The sequence below is a fragment of the Tachypleus tridentatus genome, chromosome 1 (genome assembly GCF_004210375.1).
Source record: "Tachypleus tridentatus isolate NWPU-2018 chromosome 1, ASM421037v1, whole genome shotgun sequence".
Classification (NCBI taxonomy): Eukaryota; Metazoa; Arthropoda; class Merostomata; order Xiphosura; family Limulidae; genus Tachypleus; species Tachypleus tridentatus.
Genome location: NC_134825.1, coordinates 149,759,950 through 149,784,579, shown reverse-complemented (window position 1 = coordinate 149,784,579; position 24,630 = coordinate 149,759,950). Strand labels below are relative to the sequence as shown.

At 33.3% G+C, this 24,630-nt stretch overlaps 1 protein-coding gene across 16 annotated transcripts in view; it reads left to right on the top strand.

The window, feature by feature from the left end:
- The window catches only part of LOC143226800 (protein trachealess-like), a 310,183-nt gene that overhangs the window by 274,653 nt on the left and 10,900 nt on the right, over positions 1-24,630 (top strand). For all 16 annotated transcript variants that reach the window (XM_076458243.1, XM_076458271.1, XM_076458258.1 and 13 more), the window contains 8 exons: positions 4,476-4,555; positions 15,279-15,368; positions 17,672-17,858; positions 19,299-19,417; positions 21,593-21,786; positions 22,530-22,636; positions 22,853-23,000; positions 24,223-24,338. In XM_076458243.1, the coding sequence (XP_076314358.1) occupies positions 4,476-4,555; positions 15,279-15,368; positions 17,672-17,858; positions 19,299-19,417; positions 21,593-21,786; positions 22,530-22,636; positions 22,853-23,000; positions 24,223-24,338 (1,041 nt within the window). The remainder of the gene's footprint in view (positions 1-4,475; positions 4,556-15,278; positions 15,369-17,671; positions 17,859-19,298; positions 19,418-21,592; positions 21,787-22,529; positions 22,637-22,852; positions 23,001-24,222; positions 24,339-24,630) is intronic.

The following is a 24,630-nucleotide window of genomic DNA, read 5'->3' as shown; positions in this document are numbered from 1 at the left end:
TGTAAGAAAAGACTGATGTGATCAATCAAACAACTGTTCGGATATTAGTGAAGGTTGAGGTGTAAGAAAGGACTGATGTGATCAATCAAACAACTGTTCGGATATTAGTGAAGGTTGAGGTGTAAGAAAGGACTGATGTGATCAATCAAACAACTGTTCGGATATTAGTGAAGGTTGACGTGTAAGAAAGGACTGATGTGATCCATGAAACAACTGTTCGGATATTACTGAAGGTTGACGTATAAGAAAGGACTGCTGATGTAATTTATTAAACAACTGTTCGAATGTTAGTGAAGGCTGACGTTTAAGAGAGAACGGATGTAATCGATCCAAACACCCTTTATGATTATGGGGTTACTAATGAAGCTTGTTTTCGTTTCGGTCAGAATCTTGCAGTGAGCTGACGTTTCAGCAACTTTGTATCGGCTTTCTCTGTTGTGACGCACCCAGTTAAAATTCTGGTGTTAACCTAGGATTGTAAATGTCTCCACGAAAATCCTTCTTTGCGAAGGTCTGCGTAAAAACGCTTTAAAAATATGTTATTAAGCATTCTAGTTATATATCTAAAGAGAACAACGAAGTGGCGCTAAGTAAGCAAGATTTTTTAACATACTGTTTAAACTCTGAACGAGACTTATTAGAAATGTTAAAACACGTTGCATATTGAAAAAGTAACACGATATTTTTCTTCCCCACACTGCTCCTCCCTTTTTCCCTTCAGCCAAGGGTTCACTTTACCATATGACAACAAATGTAATTCAGTCTCCTGACGAGGTTGCTGGACCGAGCTTTTCCGAAAGGGCTTTAGAGAAGGAAATTTGTTTATGACAATGATGCTGTGAACTCCACTGAAGAAAGCACATCTGTAATTCAAATTGATATGATACTATATAAAATTTCACCAAGACCAGAAACGGCAGACAAGAGGCAAGCAGGTTCTCAATTTATACATGGCTGTAACTATAGGTATATATATATATATATATAGTACATACAGACACTGATGTATGTATATACTTATGTACTCACATAATATATGTATATAAACTTATGGATGTACCGTATCGATAACAATATTAAATTAGTTCCTTCTTCAAAAGGAATATTGAATATTTTCGTGTCTGATTCAATTGAAAATACCAACAGTTTAGAGAGAGAGAAAAAATAAATATTTATATAGATTGAGAGTTAACGTATCTATCTATATACACACACATACATGCACTCATCAAATGTATAAATATACGCTCACAAATTATATATATATAAATAGATAGATTGGTAGAGACACTAAGTTGATTTAAACCGAACTCAAATTTCCTTCGGCAATCAAATAGTGAAATACCTGTTTAATGTATTTGGACTTCTGGTACGAATAAGAGGTGACATGAACATGAAGTAGATCTGTTTGTAGGTGTATAATTTATGTTAATTTATTGCATAGAAATCTTCTAACACATGTTTATCATGATCTAGATGATTAAACTCCTAACTAGAGAGCTGCGTCAGTTGGTAACTAACGACGGTTTCGTTTCTTAGATTTTCCTCCTTAAAAAACATCATTGGTCGTATATTATAGGCCATTGTTCAATATTCAAGGATTCTATTGGTGTATGTAAAGTTACTTAAGCTGATGTACATATATATATATTTATATTTAACTGAGTTTGAGTTTTGATGATCTGGTGAAGTTATTCATAACGTGAAGTCCAAATGTCAACCCCAGATTTTTAACTGTCAATTCAATTGTTCTCACTTAACGATATACGTATTTTCCGTCGTTTTTTGTATTTTTATTACCTTTATTGGATGTAGACGTGTTGTTTTTGCTGTACATTAATCTGAGGAATCTGTCCTTTTTTCGTATACGTCATCCACGTACGTGTAACCTTGCTAATAAAGTTCAGTATGGTTCCTAAATGAACAGCCTTATATATGCACATACAAAGTGAAATAGTCCAATGTTATGGGCGATGCAAAGCAATAAAAATCAGTCTCTCTCGGACAAGCGAAATTTGTTTTCATAGTGTCTCCGTTCTTACTGATACTTTTAAAGTGAGCATTGTTCTTTACAGAAGTTATAAACACGAAATGAACGTAATAAAATTATCATATCTCAAGTATATACTGGTTTTATGTAAATATTTTATTTATTTATTACATTTGTTTAGTTTTATTGTGTAAGTATCCTTTTATTTTTTTTTATTCGAAGGAAAAATGGTGGTTACTACAATGAACACCATAGAGAAAAAACAACAACATTTAATTTAAGTTTTTGCGAAACGAAGTTCAAATAAAAAAACGTGAGATAAAAGAAATTCTAAAGAAATTTCAAGGCACGAGAATAAGAAATAGGCCTTTAAAAGCACGAGTTAAAAATAGAATTTTTTTTGACGATCGCTCCCAGTAAACAATGTGCATTTTAAAAACTTCTTGGTGATCTATCTCATGTTTTATTCTTCTTTTTAAAAATTCAGTCTTATTTGCAACAGTAAAAAAAAAACAAAAAACAAAGTTACTTGACCTAAGCCATGTAACTTAATGTATTGTCAATCAGTCTTAAACTTATTTATTTTATTTTTAACTTTCGCACAAAGCTACACGAGGGCTATCTACGCTAATCGTCGCTAACTGAGCAGTGTAAGATAGCTAGCTAGTCATCACCACCCACCACCACCGCCAACTCATGGCTGCTCTTTTACCAATGAATAGTGGGATTGATCGTCACATTATAATGTTCCCACGGCTGAAAGGACTAGCATGTTTGGCGTGACGTGGATTCGAACCCGTGACCCTAAGATTACGAGGCGAGCGCCTTAACCATCTGGCCATACTGGGCCTAATTTTAAGGTATCTCCGAACATTAAAAATTTCAGAAGCACTTGACTCTCAATATTCTTGTAACCATCATTCTATTTGCCACTGCTACTTAATACAACATTTCTAAAATAAACGCATCATATAATAACCGTTATATATTATAATCGCTTTAAAATCAACTGTGTTTAATAATATAATTACAAGATAATCTGTTATTTAACAATATCATTCTAAAATAAAAGGTTGTTTAGTAAAGTCATTCTACAATAAATCTTCATGTAGAGAAGTTATTCTCTAACAACAGTGATATCGTGAAATCGTCCTATACTAGTAAGTACTAGTAAAATCATTCTGTGCTAACCATTACTTTATACAATTCGTCTAATAATAGCCGTTAATGATGAAACGTTTCCTAATATCTGTTGCTTAGTGAGATAATTTTGTGTTAAAAATGCCTTTTAAAATTATTGTATAAAACCAGTATTTGAAGTAAACCGGTTATATACTGTTTATCTTTATAAACTATTCCCAAAATATTGTTGTTTAGTAAGGGGTTTTCTATAGGTAAGAAATAAGTTGACTAATAAAACATTCTATGCAGAAACGATGTTTTGGAAAATGTTTTGGTCACATAATTTACTATAAAACAGTTCTGTAATATCACTGTACAATACAATGCTGATTTTTCTCATTCGATACACTTGTTTGTTTGTTTTGAATTTCGCGCAAAGCTACTCGAGAGCTATCTGTGCTAGCCGTCCCTAATTATGCAGTGTAAGACTAGAGGGAAGGCAGCTAGTCATCACCATTCACCGCCAACTCTTGGGCTACTCGTTTACCGAATAGTGGGATTGATCGTAACATTATAACGCCTCCACGGCTGAAAGGGCGAGCATGTTTGGTGCGACCGGGATTGAAACCCGCGACCCTCGGATGTCGAGTCGAACGCCTTAACACGCTTGGCCATGCCGGGACTGTTACACTTACTAATGCTAAAAAACACATGCCTGTTTAAACCGTATGTCAGTGTATATGCATATATAGAAGGTAGATTTACTGGCACGTGTATGGTCAGATAGCAGTTCATTCGGGCCCTTGTTTAAGTTAGAAAGATATATCTTGTTAACATATTTGTTTATTAATATTACTCCACTAAGTTTATAAGGTTCGATACTTCCCGAGCTTTTTTCTAACTTAGTTTCTTAAAATTGTTTTTTTTTTCTCTCTCTCGTATTAAGCATATCATCCTCTTTAGTTAATGAAGACAAATAAGATTGGCTAAAAGAGTCATTCAAACGAAATGAGAATTAATGACGAATTTATCTATTAAAATCTCCATTAAGCCGTGTCATTACCGGTACTCAACTATACTTTAGAGGTGTAAATGAAAAATGAAATACATGTTTAGTTTAAGTTTGATTCTGCCTGTGATTAATAAGAGAGAAAACTAAAAAAAAACAACAAAAAACTGTTTGAGAAATGATTGTAAAATCTTACATGGTAGTTGATATGCGAGTTTAAATGAAAAAATGGAAAGTTTAAAATTCTATATTTTTCACTTATATATTTGAAATTACATCAACATTGAAATTGATTGAAAATATATCTGATATTTTCTTATCTGTAACAATTTCTTTATTGCTTATCACCACCAGGTGCACCTATACGAGCCAGAACCATACAAGATTTGGCGATGACTATCTTTGAGCAACATCAAGGAACACATATTCTGCAGGTAAATTCTATTCCCAAAGATTCATTAGAAACAATTCGTGGACTTTAGCTTTATTTGAAAAATTAAAGATAGTATCATTCTACTATGTTTTCCTCGTTCATGGTCACGTTATTTAAAATATTGTATAAGGCATATTGTATAAGACTGCGAATCTGAGGATTCATGATTTCCTGGCTATTGCCGAAAAAAAAAACACACACACAAACAGTTTGTTGTTGGGTACTTTGTGTAACCTACAGGAGGATCAGACAAGAGTAGCCCAAGTGTTTATTGTTGACCAACCATCTTCTATCTAATCTATCAGTTCAAAAATATGGACAGCCTCGCACAAATAGTCCTTCAAGTAGATTTGTGAAAAAACAACAACCAATAATATAAGGCTTGTATATAAACTAACACGAACTCAAGCTGATGATTCGTAGTTCAATACCGGGATAAATATAGGTGTGACAACATACGTCGTTGCTTCTTCTGTAACGTTCAGTTTTAAAAGGGAAAACGTTATGGTTCAGAAAGACAACTGACCATGTTTAATAATTCTTTAATTTTTATACAATAACGGAAAACTAAGTATGCGTTCTTGCACTTAAGGCCGTTAAACTTCCTATTTCATTCAACACCGCCATATTGGATGTCAAGCAGTTCCTTCTAGGGGTCAACAGCAATCAGTATCAAAACATGATCCACTAAAACTTTACATGCTTTATTAATGGCATAAATACCGCTTTTGACGAACGATACTCTCCAGTTCTTCATACATTTATCTGTGCGTGTAAGCAAGATCATTTACAGCCTCAGATAACACGATATTAGAGGACAATTTGATCATTTTTTTCACGAATGTAAGCACTTGACGTCCAATATGGCGGAGTAAATAATAGATTATGTGACCTTGTAATGTAATGCAAGACTTTTATAGCACTGTTAATACAATGACGCACGCACCAAGAGTAGAAAGTAGCTTGCAGCAATCTGTTGAAAAGCTAGCATTATATTTCTCTGGAATGATTCAATTTGGAATCAAAATTTTAGAAACAGTATTACCATATTTTGTCATGGTAGTAGTTTGTTTACCTTTGAAACAATTTCCAGTATGTGAACTTTTTATTTCTGCCTGATTTTATTTTAAAGTAATAGTTCTGGAAACCTGTAATAAAGAATACATTGACCTAACTTTCTTAAAAAAAACCATCTCTAAACCTCACGGGTGCTCCACGTAGGATTATGAAATTTTCATGAGTAGAATTAAGTTATCTCGAACCAGTGCCCTCTGACGGCGGTGGTACTTACTCATACTTTAGACTTTTACTAATTATAATGTACTAAAAAGAAAGATTGAATCAGATACATCAAGAAACGCTCCTTAAATGGTAAAAATAACGTAAGTATACAACAACAGAAATCAGAAGTCTAATTTCCCCATAGAATAATATACTAATGCTTGTCCAGTACTGTATGAGCTCTCTACATTTCTTCGGGAGTAGTGTTGACGTTTATTTTAATTTTATAGTTAATATTTTTGTGTTTTATTAGTACGTACGGTAACCCATACGGTTGTTGCAAACCGATTTAGTAATTGTACCGTTATTGTTAAAGCCTCAAGAGAACGCCTGGAAAACGTTTTCCGTTTTCCACGACAATGGTGCATGACTTTGTTAATAAGGGAAGTTAATAAAGAAATCGTAAAAAAAAAGTGTTTGAAAAACTTGCACCTGTTATTAATGTACTGCTGTGGAAAGCTCGGGAACCGCCCTAGCGGTTGTAAGAGAAGAATAGTGATCAACCTCATTCATCGTGAAAATTAATTTCCTCTCGTAAAGCTGAAACAAAAATAATTGGGAGGTATTCTTTCCTATAGTGTAAACACAGCAGCTGGATCATTGTTAATTCTTCTGTCGTACATCCGGGCGTGAGAAGCGACACCTAGATTTCAAAACCAGTCAAGGTCACGTGACCAGCGAGAAGCAAAGTAAAGCTAACTCGCAGTCCAATCTAGACAAATGGTTAACGTTTTCAGTTCTATTAAAAATACTTCGCTAAAGGTAATAAATTAACTTTTAATTTTACAAAAACGTCTATATTTTCGACATTTAAGAAACATTTTTTTAATACTAGATATGGATTATTTATATTGGAACTGAAACCTGAAAACTTTCAGAAGTTTATGAGAACGTCTATCATCAGATCACTTATAATAAAGTTAGGTCGAATTGTAAGATTTCAGTGGCTGTTATTTTAAGCATTACTGTTACACATGACACTTCATGGCCTACATCCAAGTAATAATCACAGCCTGTATTAAGCTTGATTGCTACAGGGAAATTAACAAATTTCGAAATATATATAAAATTGTTTAGAGACGATAAAAATAATGTATATTTATTTATAAATAAAATGGAAGTAAACCAAAAAAAGACATTTTGTTTTTCTTTTCAACCAGTTATTTGCTGAAGGTTGAGGTTGTAAGTCTTCATCTTGAACCCCACTTACAATAAGAAACACTAGAAGTAAACAAAAACTTATAGTTCAAAACCAAGAGAAAATGCCCCTCAGTAGCACAGCAAATGACTGCGGACTTAACAACGCCAGAAACCGGGTTTCGATACCCATGGTGGAAAGCGCACAGCTAACTCATTGTGTAGCACAATGCTTAACTACAAACAAACAAATCAAGAGAACCGGTAAGGCTTACGACGTTATCGCTAGTTTGACTTGTGAGATACTTATTGCTGTAAATTAGCATGGCAATTTACAATGCTTCCAGTTTAATTCTCCAACATAAGTGAATTATAAACTGTTGTATTCATTATCGCGTTGTCTGGATGGAAAACTAGAGAAAAAACATCTTTTTGTTACTGTGAGAGTCAAGTTGAGAAAAGCAGACGTTATTTTGTTACTCTAAGGGTACTGAATCACTATCCAATAACATAATTAACTACTATTATCATTACATACAAAATCGGGAGTACTCGTCAATGTAAGAAACTATGGGATGTATCATGTGTTACACGATAATGAGAAACCACTTGGGCCCGGCATAGCCAAGCGCGTTAAGGCGTGCGACCCCTAATCTGAGGGTCGGGGGTTCGCATCTCCATCGCGCCAAATATGCTCCCTCTTTCAGCCATGGGGGTATTATAATATGGCGGTCAATCCCCCTATTCATTGGTAAAAGAGGAGCCCAAGAGTTGGGGGTGGGTGGTGATGACTAGCTGCCTTCCCTTTAGTCTTACACTACTAAATTAAGGACAGATAGCCCTCGAGTTGCTTTGTGCGAATTTCAAAAACAAAACCCATTTTTTTTAGAAAATAAAATCTGAAAACAGCTTGAATAGGTAATGGTAATTTATTACTATCATTTTATATAAGGCATTATTCATACCCCGTTCTGGTATTTCGTACAGTAAGTTTTCTCGACTCAATATACGATTGAGTAAAAAAAAAAAGTAGAATATTCGACACAAAATATTCTTGATAGTATGATCCATTAAATCTTACGTAAAATCTTAGCGATTTCATTTATTTTCTACGCTAAGATTTTACGTATCTTCTTCATGAGGATTGGCTTCATGTTTTGGACCTGGAAGGGTCATGTTCAGCGTAGATCTCTTTCTCATTCTCAGGAGTTACTGTTACTGAATCCTACGCAATAACCCTTGTTACCTTTTATTACATTACTTACAGTATATTTTTCATAATAATTTTATGGAGAATCCCAATTTGACCAGTTTTTATCTGAGTGAGTCCACTGTGCTATATTTGTCGAATGATTTTTCAACACCTAAGAAACATGCGATTGTACATTGTTTTTTATTCAAGCCGTGCGTTATTTATTCTGTTTAACTTTAAGATGATCTGTTGTCTGTCTTGGTTTTGGAGCCCTCTAGTGGCACAGCGGTTTGTCTGTGGACTTGACGTCAAAAACCAGGTTTCGATACCTGCAGTGTGCAGGGCACAGATAGCCCATTGTGTAACTTTGTGCTTAACTTTAAACAATCTGACAATCTGCTTTCAAAACCATTTTGTATTTCTGGGATTATTAATTTAATTTTAAGGTAAGTTATGAGTCTACTATTTATGATTCTTTTCCATAGATTTCTTGCTACACTCATGGGTCTGTAATTTTCAGGGTTATTCGCTGATTTACCTTCTTTCTGGAAATAAGAATATTAGCGTATTACCAAGCAGTTGGTACATATATATTCTGTCTTTAAAGATAAGTTGCATACAGATATGAGATGTTCTAATAATCTTAGAGGGCTTTTCTTGAGTAATATGTTTTGAATTTTGTGTTGTTCTGATGATTTGTGTTTCAAACGTTTTACGTCTTCTTGTGCTTCTGCTGCTGTGTATTGTGTTCCACTTTTATTGTTGTGTTACTGTTTTGAGTGTTCATCGTGAAATGTGGTGTGTGTGTGTGTATATATATATTACGTTTATGAAGTAACTGTTTATCTTTTAGTCGTTTGGTGTTTGAATGTGTTTGTGGAGTTGTTTTTTAAGTGTAGGGTAGATGTTGATAGTTGCTTTCTTTGACCTTGTAATTTTTTCTCTGGGTCCAAAAATCTTTGGGACCTGGTTTTGAGTTTATTTGTGTGCAGAATGTATCCAATCTTTGTGATATTAGTAGCTTAAAGTCGTTTATAATTTTGTTTCTGAATGTAGTAATTTGGGTGATCGTTTGTGAGTCACCAGTTGTCCTAATTTTTTTATTAACCTTTGTGGGTCACCAGTTGTTCTAATTCTTTTATTAACCTTTGTGGGTCACCAGTTGTCCTAATTCTTTTATTAACCTTTGCGGGTCACCAGTTGTTTTAATTATTTTATTAACCTTTGTGGGTCACCAGTTGTCCTAATTCTTTTATTAACCTTTGTGGGTCACCAGTTGTTCTAATTCTTTTATTAACCTTCTTTGTTTCTTTATTTCGTTGATTATGTCAGTGTTTGGTTGCCAGCTGGTTTGGATTTTTTTTGTTGATACATTTGGTATACATCTGCCTGTTGTTTCAATAAGGCTCTATGAGATAACTGAAAGTACCTATCTACATCCATGGGGCTAGTGGTTGTCGTGATGGGTTCATGTTGGAGACGCTCTATTAACATCTCCTCATATTATTTCCATTTGCTTTTTTTTGTACTAAAATTTTGTGTGTGTTTTGTTTGATTTTGGTGTGGTGAGATATCGAATACACTTCATAATAGTAAACGGTCACTGTCTGAACACGCTCCTAAGTTGAATGCTAGAAAGTTTTTTATTAATGTTGGTGAACACATACGCAAATCTAGTGTGTCACTGGTATATTTTAGTGTAGTGTAGTTTAGGTGGTGGGTATATAAATCTTACAGAAATGATAGTAAATATATTCGTGTGGAAGTGACCTTCTGTATTTTACAACTAATTTCTCCCTCTAATCATGCTTTGTCTATTTGACTTGCTTCTTAACAACGGTCTTCTAGAAATCGGACTACTTCAGAAAATAGTCCAATCAACGTGTTCCCATTTCCTCTTTTTTACAGCCTTCCATAACATGGGAATATATTAGATGTGTAACACTCAAACGTTCACCAAAGGCACAAAACTCCATTAGAGCCAAATCAAAGTGTTTGGTAGGAATGTAAGCAAGGAATATTACGATGATTTTAGTTAGTTTGTTATGTCAACTATCACGTGAAAAGACCCGTTGAGATATAGTCTGTAGGGTGCAACAAAATTATGATTTGAGTTCTTTTATTAACTTCAAATCATTGTCTATTATTTTGTTAATTATATCAGGAGTTGTGCCTATAACAGTAGGTTAGATAGTAATTTTTTCAAACCGTTGTCTCGATTTTGAATGCTAACTTCTTCGAAATATTCTGTTGACAGATTTCGAAGTATGATCCGTAAATAGGTTTGTTTATTTCATGAGTTCTGTGCAAATTTTCGTGGTCCTTTATTCTAAAGTGATGAAATACAAAAAAGACAAATAGTTAATACTATCTAACAGCAGCTCTTGGACTACTATTTACAAACAAATAGTGGGATCGACCTTCACATTATAACATGCCCAAGGGTAAAAATATGAGCATCTTCAGTGAAAGGATTCGAACCTGTGATCCGTAGATTGTGAGCCGAGTACCATAACCACCAGGTCATATCAGACCGTGCTTGTTGGTCAGGGAGATCACACGTATGTTTAGGTTTTAAAAGAATCTTACAGACCTAATCAAAAGAAGTGTTTATATTTTATAGCATGGCAGAAGCCAGACCATCACTTAACTATGGTTCTTAAGTCTGGCCCGGCATGGCCAAGCGTGTTAAGGCGTTCGACTCGTAATCTGAGGGTCGTGGGTTCGGATCCAGGTCGCACCAAACATGCTCGCCCTTTCAGCCGTGAGGGCGTTATAATGTAACGGTCAATCTCACTATTCGTGGGTATAAAAGCAGCCCAAGAGTTGGCTATGGGTGGTGATGACTAACTACCTTCTCTTTAGTCTTACACTGCTAAATTAGGGACGGCTAGCGCAAATAGTCCTCGTGTAGCTTTGCGCGAAACTCAAAACAAACTATGGTTCTTAAGCCATCTCGATATTCGCTGGAAAACGATAGTTAATTTATATGCACTTTTATAACAATCTGCACAACACCTTCTATATTTAACACGTTTTTGTTTTTGTTCATAATATTACTTATTATTCAAACAAAATATTTTTGAGAATCATATGTATTGTTCTATGCATTTGTTAGAATTAGGTCTGATGTTACGTGCAAAACGGATGCAAAGGTCAGGGTTACTTCTTTTGTTAAAAAAAAAATTATTACTTTTTTGTATCACTTTGTAACTATTTGTACCAGTAATATAGATGCTTAACTGTAACTACACCAGAGGGCTCTGATATTTTAATTAGTGTAAAGTTATTTTCTGAAAACTATATATTTTAAAGTATTTCAAGGCAGTCCTTTTTAAATTTAAATCATTCTGAAAATTGATTGAGTCACGCGAATCATAAACAAAAAGACAACATTCGCAACATGACCTGTTCTAGGGGGGGGGGTGTACTAGGAGGGAAAGCAAGGGATCAAGACTGTACCGCTTCCCGCTTGAGGTAATCCCACTAAAAGAAAAGGGGAGGCTGGTAGTCCTTTAGGAGAGGAAATCACGTGTTTTGTTAAATCCTTCAGAATTAACATTTTTCATGTTTTAAAAGGGAAATTTTAACGTTCACTTCACCATGTTTTTTGTTTTACTTTAAAAATATGGATGGTAAATTTACAATTAATATTTCAAAATAATTAACGTAACTTTTCAATAAAGTTTTGCAATAAAATATTTATATCAAGAGATCAGAGGATATGGAAAATTCCTATATGTTCAAAAGGTCATGTATAGTTCTACTCAATAGATCACTGTTTCTATACATGGATTTAATATGTTATTTGTAGTTCACAAAGATGATTTGGTTTGGTTTGGTTTGTTTTGAATTTCTCGCAAAGCTACACGAGGGCTATCTGCGCTAGCCGTCCCTAATTTAGCAGTGTAAGACTAGAGGGAAGGCAGCTAGCTAGTCATCACCACCCACCACAAACTCTTGGGCTACTCTTTTTCTAACGAATAATGGGATTGACCGTCACATTATAAAGCTCCCACGGCTGAAAGAGCGAGCATGTTTGGTGTGATAGGGATTCGAACCCGCGACCTTCAGCTTAAGAGCCAAGTGCCTTAACTACCTGGCCATACCGGGCCTTCACAAAGATGTAAACCTAATTCAAAGTTTCGAACATTTTAGAGATGAAAATAACATTTACAGTGCAAGATAGTTGAACAGAAAAGACGGTGATTGTTAGTGAGTGTACCAGTTTCACCACTTATGAAAGTGGTTACTGAAAGTGATAAACAAAGAAACACCATGTACAGAATGTTACAGTAACAACTTTAAATCCATTTCCTGCTGAAAAGATCATAAGAAATTCTAGTATCACAATCTGATTTATAGAAAGAGTAACCGTACCAATTTCTATACAATGTGTGACAGCAAACAGTCATTGTTCTGCTATGTTTCGACGGAGTGACAAATGTCAACAGTTCTATTGTCACGTCTATGGAAAATGTCACTGACAACAACAGTGTCACTTTTGTTGTCTGGAAGCGGACGAAGTAAACATTCCTAATATTGTTTTTAAAAGAGTTGAAAGTAATAGTCCTATCTAGTACCACTGTATAGAAGAGGTGAAAGCAACAATTCTAGCTAGTACCACTGTATAGAAGAGGTGAAAGCAACAATTCTAGCTAGTACCACTTTCTTTCTGCAGAAAGGGTGAAAACAACGGTCCTTTCTGGTACCACTGTAATAAAAGGGGTGTACGATAGCAACAATATTGGTGTCATATATATGCAAAAACGGCTCGTTTGGGTTGAAAAAAATATTTTACGTAGAAGAGCGAACAACGTTTCGACCTTCTTCGGTCATCGTCAGGTTCACAAAGAAAGAAAGAGGTAACTGACCGGAAGCTGACCACATGTTTGGAAGGGGTTGTGTAACTGAGTGTCGGAAGGAAGAGGGCGGTGTTAGATGTTTAAATATATAATTTTATTTTATTATATTTAATATAGGTATAAAGGCGTTCTTTTATGTTGGTTTATTTTGGGTTTAAGTTGTTGTATAAGTAAGGCTTCTTTAATTTTGCGTTTGTTTATGTTTATTTCTTTATTTAGTATTTGAGTATTTTCTATGGTTATGTTGTGTTTATTTGACTTGCAGTGTTCGTAAACGTGTGAAGGTGACTTTTTATGTTCTTTGAATCTGGTTTCCATTTTTTTACTTGTTTCTCCAATATAGAAGTCGTGGCAGTTATCACATTGTATTTTGTAAATAATGTTGGTGTGGTGTTTGTCAGTGTGGTTTTTACATAGTATAGACCTCAGTTTGGTGCCTGGTTTTTACTAAATTTGGTATTAACTGGAATGTCATATTTTGTTACTAGTTTTTGCCAAATGTTGGTTATTTGTCTGCTGATGTCGGGAATATATAGTATACAGCAGTATATGGTTTCGTGATTTTTTAAATCGTGAGGTATATTTACTTTTGTTGGTTGATTTTGCTTTCTGTCTAGGTGTGTGCGTATAATGTTTTCTACGGTTTGTGGAAGAAACTTATTGATGTTGATGAAGTATTGTTTTATTTTGTCTAATTCATCGTTAATTTTATCTGGTGAACATAGTTTCATGGCTGTTTTTTATTTGGTTTCTTAGTATGTTGAGTTTTTGTTTTGTTTCATGTGCTGAGTCCCAAGAAATGTATAGTCCAGTATGGGTGATTTTTCGGTGGATAGAAAACACTCAAATACTAAATAAAGAAACAAACATAAACAAACGCAAAATTAAAGAAGCCTTACTTATACAACAACTTAAACCCAAAATAAACCAACATAAAAGAACGCCGTTATACTTGTATTAAATATAATAAAATAAAATTATATATTCAAACATCTAACACCGCTCTCTACATTCCGACACTCAGTTACACAACCCCTTCCAAACATGTGGTCAGCTTCCGGTCAGTTACCTCTTTCTTTCTTTGTGAACCTGACGATGACCGAAGAAGGTCGAAACGTTGTTCGCTCTTCTATGTAAAATATTTTCTCAACCCAAACGAGCCGTTTTTACATATATATTTCTCTACAAGTGGGTTTTCTCGACATCACTGATTATTGGTATCACCACATAAAAGGTGATAATAAAAATCTCAGTGCGACTTTCTATAGAAGTAACGAATGATGATAACATATTGGTTCTACAAATGTCCATATAAAGCTACTGAGTGGTGTTTATAATTTCTGTATTTGAAAGCTGTTTCCCAACTACAGCGATGATGCATTATGTGTAAATGAAATACCTTACTACGCAAGAAACTAAGTTCTTACTTTATATAGTTATAGATAATATAAGCTTCATAATATTACGTATTTCTGTTATAATCTGTTGTTATTTTTATATTTTAAATAAATTTGCGTTTCTAGGTTCTAGCTTTTCTCAATGTCTATTATAATAATACTCATTTTTTTGTATGTCCTGAAAATGTGCGCGCAAAACATTTATTAAAACATATTTACGTTCGTCTCTTGTCTTAAAAAAATGTTTTGTAGAACAGCATACTAAACGTTTATCATTTAAACAAAAAACGTTCTAACGTTAGGTCGTAGAATAACATTATAAGTTTTACTTGTTGATAGGTATTATTATCGTAAAGTTTAATCCTCAATAAACTGAAGCAAAAAACGTACACAAGTTAGATCTGTTAATTTATTTCTTTATCGAATACAGGCCGTATTTAATAAAGCCTTAACTGATGTAAGACTTAAGACAAGTGGACTGATGTATTTATATTTCTGCGATTAGAATCATTTTGTAATTGTTTTATATTATTTTATCGTATAATTAAAGAAGTACTGTAGTGAGGGTTATACGAACTATTAAGTAAACAAAAATTAATCTAAGAAAGGGAATTTTAATATATGTATGTTTGTCTCTGATGTCCGACTTTTTAAGCTTCTCTTATGATAAAAAAATACAAATGCAAAGTGTTTTTTTTTTACTTCTCAGGGGGTGTGGTTATTTTGATAATTATTATTTTTAATGATAGTGATTTATGATTAAAGAGGCAGATTACGATAGGAAACCAACCCTAGTCCCTCTGCCTTTCTTTTTATTTATTTATTATTATTTTTTGTGTATGCTCTTTCTAGTCGCTGGACGGGTTTGCATTTGTAGTGAGCTCCGATTGTCGGTTCCTATACATTTCCGAGACGGTGTCCATCTACCTAGGACTGTCTCAGGTAAGTGATAAATGTTGAATGAGATAACTGTAACAATTTTGTGGAGAGTAACTTTGGGTGGGCCGACCACTGATAAAAAAACAGAAAAAAAAACTTGACTTTTCTTGCATACCAACGCTTATCGTATACGTTAGATAGTTACGTGAAAACTGCGGGATTTTTATAGCCCGGGTTTTCCGTAATCAGTACCAAAGACGTCGGCAGTAAGTTAGGTCGTACGAGGTATGTATTTTTGCATTTTTTTTTATTTGGGGGGTTGGGGTGAGTCGGGAATGAGGAGCTTACAAGCGTCTATTTTGAGAATGGCATGTCGGGTGGATGGTGTCTCTTCATTGTCTAACTGCTAGTACCACATTCCAGATAGGTAAGCCCATTGCTATGTTGTTGGTTTTATCAACGAAAGAAAATTTATGGGTTTTACGAGACACTCGAGCGATTCCATACTATGACCCGGATGACGTAAGACAGGACAGTTTCAACTGACTAATGCTATGACCCCTGCTGACACAAAAAGGAAGTTATCTTGGGAAAAACTTCTCTGAAATCTCGATATGACTTGAATTACCTGATAGCTAAAATATGATTTCATGCAGTATTTTACTGGTAGTGGCTTTGCATGTATATATGTATATTTATCTGATATCAAAAGAGAGGGAAAAAATGTGTTTTACCGATGAAAGGTTTTGTTAATATTTTTACACTTATTCTTGAACTGGTGTTCTGACCCTAGCTAATGATCACTACAGTGTTAAAATTCGTTGTAATCACAGCTGATCAAATATCTATACGATATATTGTAGTCCTATGTGATCATCATTGTAGTAACATGTTATAATCTTGGCTGTTAATCACTGTAATAATGAACCGTAGTCTTATGTGATTATCATTGTAGTAATATGTTATAATCTTGGCTGTTAATCACTATAATAATGAACCGTAGTCTTATGTGATTATCATTGTAGTAATATGTTATAATCCTGGCTGTTAATCACTGTAATATTGTACTGTAGTCTTATGTGATTATCATTGTAGTAATATGTTACAATCTTGGCTGTTAATCACTGTAATATTGTACTGTAGTCTTATGTGATTATCATTGTAGTAATATGTTACAATCTTGGCTGTTAATCACTGTAATATTGTACTGTAGTCTTATGTGATTATCATTGTAGTAATATGTTACAATCTTGGCTGTTAATCACTGTAATATTGTACTGTAGTCTTATGTGATTATCATTGTAGTAATATGTTACAATCTTGGCTGTTAATCACTGTAATATTGTACTGTAGTCTTATGTGATTATCATTGTAGTAATATGTTACAATCTTGGCTGTTAATCACTGTAATATTGTACTGTAGTCTTATGTGATTATCATTGTAGTAATATGTTACAATCTTGGCTGTTAATCACTGTAATATTGTACTGTAATCCTATGTGATCATCATTGCAGCAGCATTTTAAAATCCTGGCTGTTCATCACTGTAATAACGTACCGTAACCCTAGTGAATGATATGGTAACATATTCTTAGCTGACATTCAAATCTGGTAAGATGTTGTAGTCCTGTTTGATAATCATTGTAGGAGCATACACTAGTTCTAGCTATCATTATTACAGTAACGTAATCCAATTAGATCATAAAGTAGTTCAACCTGATATTACCTTGTGGTTACGTATTGTAATTCTATCTTATCACTACTGTAGTAAAATATATTTTATTCTTAGCTAATCATCATACAAATTACATGGTATTGTCTTATCTGTTTATCCATAACGCAAGCATTCTAATCCATGTTATTGCTCTCCCAAATCATTAATGTAACAGAATAGTTATCCCAGCTGACCAATACCAATACAACATATCTGATCGAGCGATAGTATCGTACTGTGCCACTGATGAATCCTCATTGTGAAAAGTCATTCCTAATAATAGCTGATCTGTAAAAGATCATTATTCTAATATCATACAGTAAACAGCTTAATTATACTGTAGTATCATGTAACTGTTGTAACTGATCATAAGGTCAATGGTACTTTATTTGATCACACTACAGTATAGTATTATTACCTTAACTGTTGATCACTTTAGTTAATGGTACTGTGATGTTATGTTGAGATACTAGATGATAGTAATATAAACTGATCATTAGTATGGAATTGTTTGTTTTCCGCAAATGCACAAACGATTACATCAAAATCTATTCTTGTGCGAATATTTTGTTTGAGACTGAACAGAACAGAAACTGTTTGTTAAGCTAATACTATGTATTGATATAAGATTACTGTATTGACTTCAAACTAGGTCGAAATGACCGGTAGTTCTGTATTCGACTACGTTCACCAGCAGGACCATGCAGAACTGGCCGAACAGCTAGGGGTCAATCTATCCCAGTCTCACTCAGTATCTTCACCAGGTTCAGTGGGCTCCGACGATGGGTCTTGCTCGGCGTCTGGAGACGCGTCGACCCCCACGGGACTAGACCGACCAGGTGAGTTTTAGGTACATCCCATTACGGTATAGCAAACGATAACAAAGGAAGCTGTTGACAGATATCGTAAATTACGTAGGGTGCCGATAATCACAGATCTTTATCAGTAGACGTACTGTGTACGTTCATTGTTTTGCCTCATTCATGCTGATTCAAAAATATATTACTAAATTGGCTCCTGCATTTTTTATTAATGACACAGAGGGTTTAAATATTTGACAGAGACAATTGCGATGTGCTTACGATAGCAACGAAAGTCTTACTTTATGATACAAAACATAATGAGAAAAAAATTGCAATTTCATTTAGAAATAATTGATTCTTCCCGCTATCTTCGCTTACCTTCCCGCGTTCTTTGTTATATGATAAAACTCTGCCTTTATAAATAGATATAATAAGAGCCTAGCCAGGAAAGTCCTGATGTGTATTTAATCAAATAGGTATATTTAATACAGCCCTTTATGTTTCAGTAAAATAAGCGTACGAATTAACGAAACATTGTATGAACATATGAAAGTAAACCTGTATGATATAATTCCCACTTACCCCTAAAAAAACACGTTAGAACTTTCAACAACATAACAACTGTTCATTTCAAACAGAGTGAACGTAAAGCTAGTTAAATGTGTTGTTGTATTTTATTTAATTTATATTTACTTAAATTAGTTAACATTTCTTCCTGCAAACTCCTAGGCCTGTGATTATGTATAAACTAGTTGTAGGAACCGTTAAAGTTTGTTTTTGAATTTGCGAAAAGTTACATGAGGGCTATCTGCGTTAGTCGTCCCTAATTTAGCAGTGTATGACTAGAGAGAAGGCAACTAGTCATCACCACCCACTGCCAACTCTTGGGCTACTCTTTTACCAACGAATAATGGGATTGACAGTAACATTATAATCTCCCACGGCTAAAAGCGGGAGCATGTTTGGCGTGACGGGGATTCGAACCTGCGACCCTAAGATTACGAGTCGAGTGTCTTTACCACCTGGCCATGCACGGCCTGAACCGTAAAGGCCTGTACTTATAAGAAAAGTGTATTCGTGTATTGTTTGTAAAGTACACTTTATTAACAATATTAACAAACGGCTACAATATCAAAACTCGGACAAAAACTTTGCTAACGGAATACTACACTTTATTTGTTTTATTTTTGTACACCCAAAGGATTATTATTGTTGTTAAGCCTTGCAAAATAAAAGTAAGTTCGGTTAAAATTGGTCAAACTATCATAGTGATAATAAAATCTATTTTGAACATGATACAAGGGTGATAAGCATTATTGGCTAACAATACTTAAATGCTACAATATTCAACACAAACAACGTTTTAGTTATTTCCTTCCCTATATTACAGAGAGGGGAAAATAACATTTCTTATTAATATTATCTGATTTTTGTTTTGACTGTGTTAATGAGAACATTTTTTTCTCTCTTTCCCAGCTCCTGTCATGACATTAAACAGTAGTAATTCTTACAGAGACCTCGAGAGGTCGTTCTGTGTCCGAATGAAATCGACGTTAACAAAACGTGGGTGTCATTTCAAGTCTACAGGTTATAGGGTAGGTGTTAATTTATCGTGATTATTATACGTTACGCGTTTGTTGTAAGTATTTAAAGCGTTGAATCCAAAGAATTGATATTTGTGTGTCATTTACATTCAATCAAACGACGTGAATGGCCAACGTATGCAACTTACGTCCTTACAAATCACAACAAACTGCAGTTTCATCTTTCTAAGATGACTGAAATAATTAAAATTTTCAGGTTATGTATATATATATTGTGAAATGTGTACAATACATGAGAATACAGATTTTCATACAGATGTTTTATCTAGATGTTGCGATAATACGTTGCATAAATGAAACAAGATTCATATTCTGAGAACGAGGGTACTGGAATCTACATAAAATTAATCGAACACTTCATATCATAGTATGTTTCGCAGTGAATTATTTTCTTAAAAAGGTTTTTTTAAACGAATCCAACACCTTTTTCTCTACATTACTTATGCAAGTTAGAACATATTTTTTATTAATTTCAATATATGTGTATATTTGACTGTATCAAATGAACTTTTAAACATCAAGACGAATTTGATGAAGAACAGGTAATATTTTCATCTACTTGTATTTTAGAATAAAGCCGACAGGTGGCAGAAGAGTCTAGAGCCGCTTCTTACGTATCGCAGAGAATGTACTAGTGAATAAAAAACAATTGCTTCAGAAGTGTAAATCTTCTAAGACATAACTCTCAAATTTCTACCGTTAGAATTAAGATATTCATATTCTCATGAACTGTTAGAAGTGTTACAAATTACATATTCCTGCAATTAACTAAACACATCAAATTAATTAATTTTAATTATCTTTGTCGACTTTTAAAATCATAGTTTTTATGAAATTATCCTAACTTTAAAAGTAATAAATAACGACGTAGTTATATTTATATATCAGTAAAATAATAAATTGAATTAATATTTTACTTTATTTCTTGGACCTTTATATTAAAAACAATTTTTTTTTACGTTTCAGTTTGGGTTTTTACCGATTTTCATTAAAACGTATAATAAAAGTTTTAACACAGAAAATATCCTTGGGGATAGACCTTTATTATAGGTTGTGGAATTTTTTTTATATCTTTTGTCTTATGGTTGTGTTCAAATCACACAATGAATGGCAGTTACGACCTATAGCTTAGTAACTGGAGTCAGTTTTACTTCACCATACAGGAACCTAAATTAATTTAAGTTTATATACAATGTTATGACACTTCGACTAATTCATTATTAAATATTATACAGTGACCCAACTGTTTAATGACTCTATATATAGGTTAAAGATTTTTTTTTCTTTTTCACCAGAAATGAAATTGAAAAGAGAATATGTGACGTAAAAAGCTAATTCATTCTTTGGTTGGCTGTAAACTCTGCTGTTGTCTGCAGTTTAACCTTTTCAAAGCTCATCACAGTATATGCAAAATAGTAGATAAGCATCCACTGTCGAAAGTGCTAAACTCTTAAAGTTCATATTTTTCAATCATCTTTACTTATGCTCTGTTATTTTCTAAATAAGCGAATTCCTACGTAATATGAATGTTTTTTGTAATAAATGTTTATGATAAAATATAGCACGAGATGGCAGCACATACTAACGATTATACTCATACGTTTTTCAAATCATGGGAATTACAACGTGTCTGTATGTATGTGTTTATACATATATATACGCATCTTTCTTCACAAAATGTATAGTGTACTACTTTATATAGTACAGAAATACTTTGTTTAATGAGGAACTTTTTCGTTATTTTTGTCATAGTGAATAAAGTACTTTAAGTTATAAATTATCATGTTTTTTGTGTAATTTTATACAATAAATCACCTTACAAAATGTGTTACATATTTTTGCTAGTCTATTTTGTGATATAGAATAAAACATTTAAATCATTACGTTAAATAAAATTAATAATTAAATAACACCAATGTATACATTATACAGTTTTGATCACAGTTGAACGTTAAATAAAACAAATGTACACATAAAACAAATCACTTTGTGTTTTGTCTGATGTTATTCGATCAATTCTTTATGACGAGAATGTGTAAATGGGAGATAAGAATATAATTTCTCATTCCACAGAGAAATTTTTTCCCAGTAAGTGTCCAGTGACAAGGAAGTTATTAATGTTATAGAATATACTTTTTAAATATCTCACTTTATGTTACTTTTCAGGTTGTATTAGTTTTGTGTCATTTACGGCCTCACTGCATGTTCCCACATAACCGGAAGCAGCCTCCTACGCTTATCGGGATGGTGGCACTTGCAATAGCACTTCCCCCTCCTTCAGTGCACGAGGTACGTCTGGAGAATGGAATGTTTGTTACAAGGCTGTCATTCGACTTTAAGATTGCTCATTGTGAACCGAGGTAAGTATAGAAAAGAAAACATATATAGTCAATTGTAATTTTATTATTTTGTGAACAAAGTGGCCTTTTATTTGAGTAATTTTTATATAATTCTAACACATCTTTAAAATTTGCACAAAATTTGTTCTGAGTGAGGTAACGCATCATTAATTAATACAAAAAAAGAAATATGCATTACAAAATTCATATATTAACTATTTGCCTCCATTCAATCATCAAATATGTTTTAGAATGTACAGAGCCTTATATTGCAAACACTGCTTTAAAACGTAACTATTGTGTCGTCATCTATTATCTAATGTATGAACTATTATATTACAAAATCTATCTGATTTAACTTGCTGTTTCTTTTATCAGAAAATTTGCTTAATTATTCTCCACAATCTCAAAATATTCTTGATTTGTTAATATTATTCCTACTCAGAAGATCTGTATCTCAAATCTCATTTTGTTTGCGAAAAATATTCATGTAAAATGCGGGTTACTCCAAATTTATTTAAATATATCATTTTAACCAAGATTTAAAACACAAATTTAACAGGATAAAAACCATTACAGAATACACATTAAAAGCTCCACATGTGTGTGTGTGTGTGTGTGTGTGTCATACTATATTATTATTTTTATATAAGTTAATTTTCATTCCGTTTTATTAATGATTTTATTAATTTAACATCTTTGTTTTTCATAATTAATGAAGGATGTACTGCTTTAACATCAAATGCTTTTATTTTGATTTCCAGGATAGCAGAACTCCTAGATTTTACGGCTGAAGAACTAGTTGGAAAAAATATGTATTCACTTTGTCATGGACAGGATGTTCAGCAACTTCGCAAGTGCCATATTGATTGTACGTAATTAGTGTGTTATTAAGGTTTTACAGAGGACGCTACAGTGCTCTAATTAATAATCTATTTAACTTAAAATTTGCAATTTGATAATACAGTAGGCAATATAAAATAGGTTTCTTGTAATTCATTCTTATAATTTTGTTTTTCTAGTAACTCATTAAAAATACGGAAATATGTTACTGATGTTAACAGTTTGAACAAATTTGTTTCCATAGTAATTCACAAGGGACAGGTGATGAGCGGTTACTATCGTCTCATGAATAAGAACGGAGGTTTCACGTGGCTACAAACATGTGCCACAGTTATCTGTAACAATAAGAACTCTGAGGAACAAGCTATTATCTGTGTAAACTATGTCCTCAGGTAAGTTGCATTTTGTGTGTATTATGTGTTGTTGTGTGGATATCCTTTTTTAACGTTACACGTGCTTAAGATTTTATGTGCATTTGTAATCTAAGTGCAAAAAGTAAAGTTATATACCTGTTATTATTAATCATCTTTCGTTCCGTAAAATACTTGCATGGGGAACTTCAGTGTGGTACATCTTTTACGCTAAGCCTAACCTTTCGTATTTAGACAGTATGATAGATATTCATTAAAAATACCACAGAAACTCACATTTAGCTTCACTTTAGGTTTCTCAGTGTTTTGTAATCATAGAAAACATAAATCAAACCGCATTTCACTACAGAGAAATCTACACATGAGAACATGTCGTAACACTCAAGCTAGGCCTAACAATTACAATAGTATTATGCAATTTAATTTCTCTTCTGGAGGTGCTCGAGCTTTCGTTCTTTTGGGTTTTTTATTGATATTTAAAATTACTTTATTTCCATTTGTATCATTTGTATCCAAGTTATTATGACGGTTAGCATACAGTATAGCTTGATAGATCTTAAGTGCCTCTCTTGGCTTAGCGGGAAGTCTACGGGTTGAAATAATGCAAATCGAGTTTCGATATCAGCGGAAGGCAGAGTACAGATAGTTTATTGTGTAGCAACAAACATATTCAAATGATCTTCAGCCATAGAAATAGTGGATGCTTATTTAGAATGCCAAAAGATTTGTGCTAATAAGTCGTATCACTTCTTTGTATTCTAAAGACATCTGGTATGGGCATTAAAAATTTTATTTAAAATAACCCAAATAACAACATAGAAAGTGTTTAATGGACAATTGTTTTATTTAAATTTGGGCTGCAGATATGAAGTTTCAGGTTAAGTCATGACATGCCATTCGATTAATTATTTTGCGTCAGGTCCTATTGGTGGTTGTCTTCCATCTTGTATAAAATACGGTGGGTTATGCTTGAACTTTAGAAATCTTTGATATAACCGTTCAACTTATTCAACCACTAAGATGCCGTTGAGGTTACAAATATCAACGCATTTCTTTATTCTTTCAGCAAAAGATAACAATATGAAAATTCTTTTGCGTTTCTGACCCTTTTTATAGCGGCACAGTGCATACATACTGTGTAATAGAAAATGCTGTTTCGTATATATGTTTTCTTTCTGTTTTTGAAGAGGTATAGAATATGACAAAGGTGAGTTGCGATGTCATTTATATGTTCTGTTTATAGTGGTATAGAGTATGAAAACTGTATAATGGACTGTAGTCAGCTGACTCACACAACTGATCTTCAACCTGACGACTCCAACCATTCTGAGAGAGAGTCACCTGACAAGGATCATCAGGGTAAATGTTTATAAGTTTATCTTAATTCTGAAATACGTTTTACGAAATAAGATGGATGTTTTTACCTTGCTTAGTTTTTGTTATTCAAGAAAATAACATTCATTTAACCTTCTGTGTTTTTTTTTTTTAAATGGCTAACTGAATTTGTACATTTAAAAGAAATAACACCTACTTAATTCTATGTGGTATTTAAGTAACCAGTTGTCCTTGTAAAAAAAACAACAAAAAACATTCATTATAACGTCCTGGGGCTATGAAATTAGTTATCTTTGTACAACAAAATATTATATAA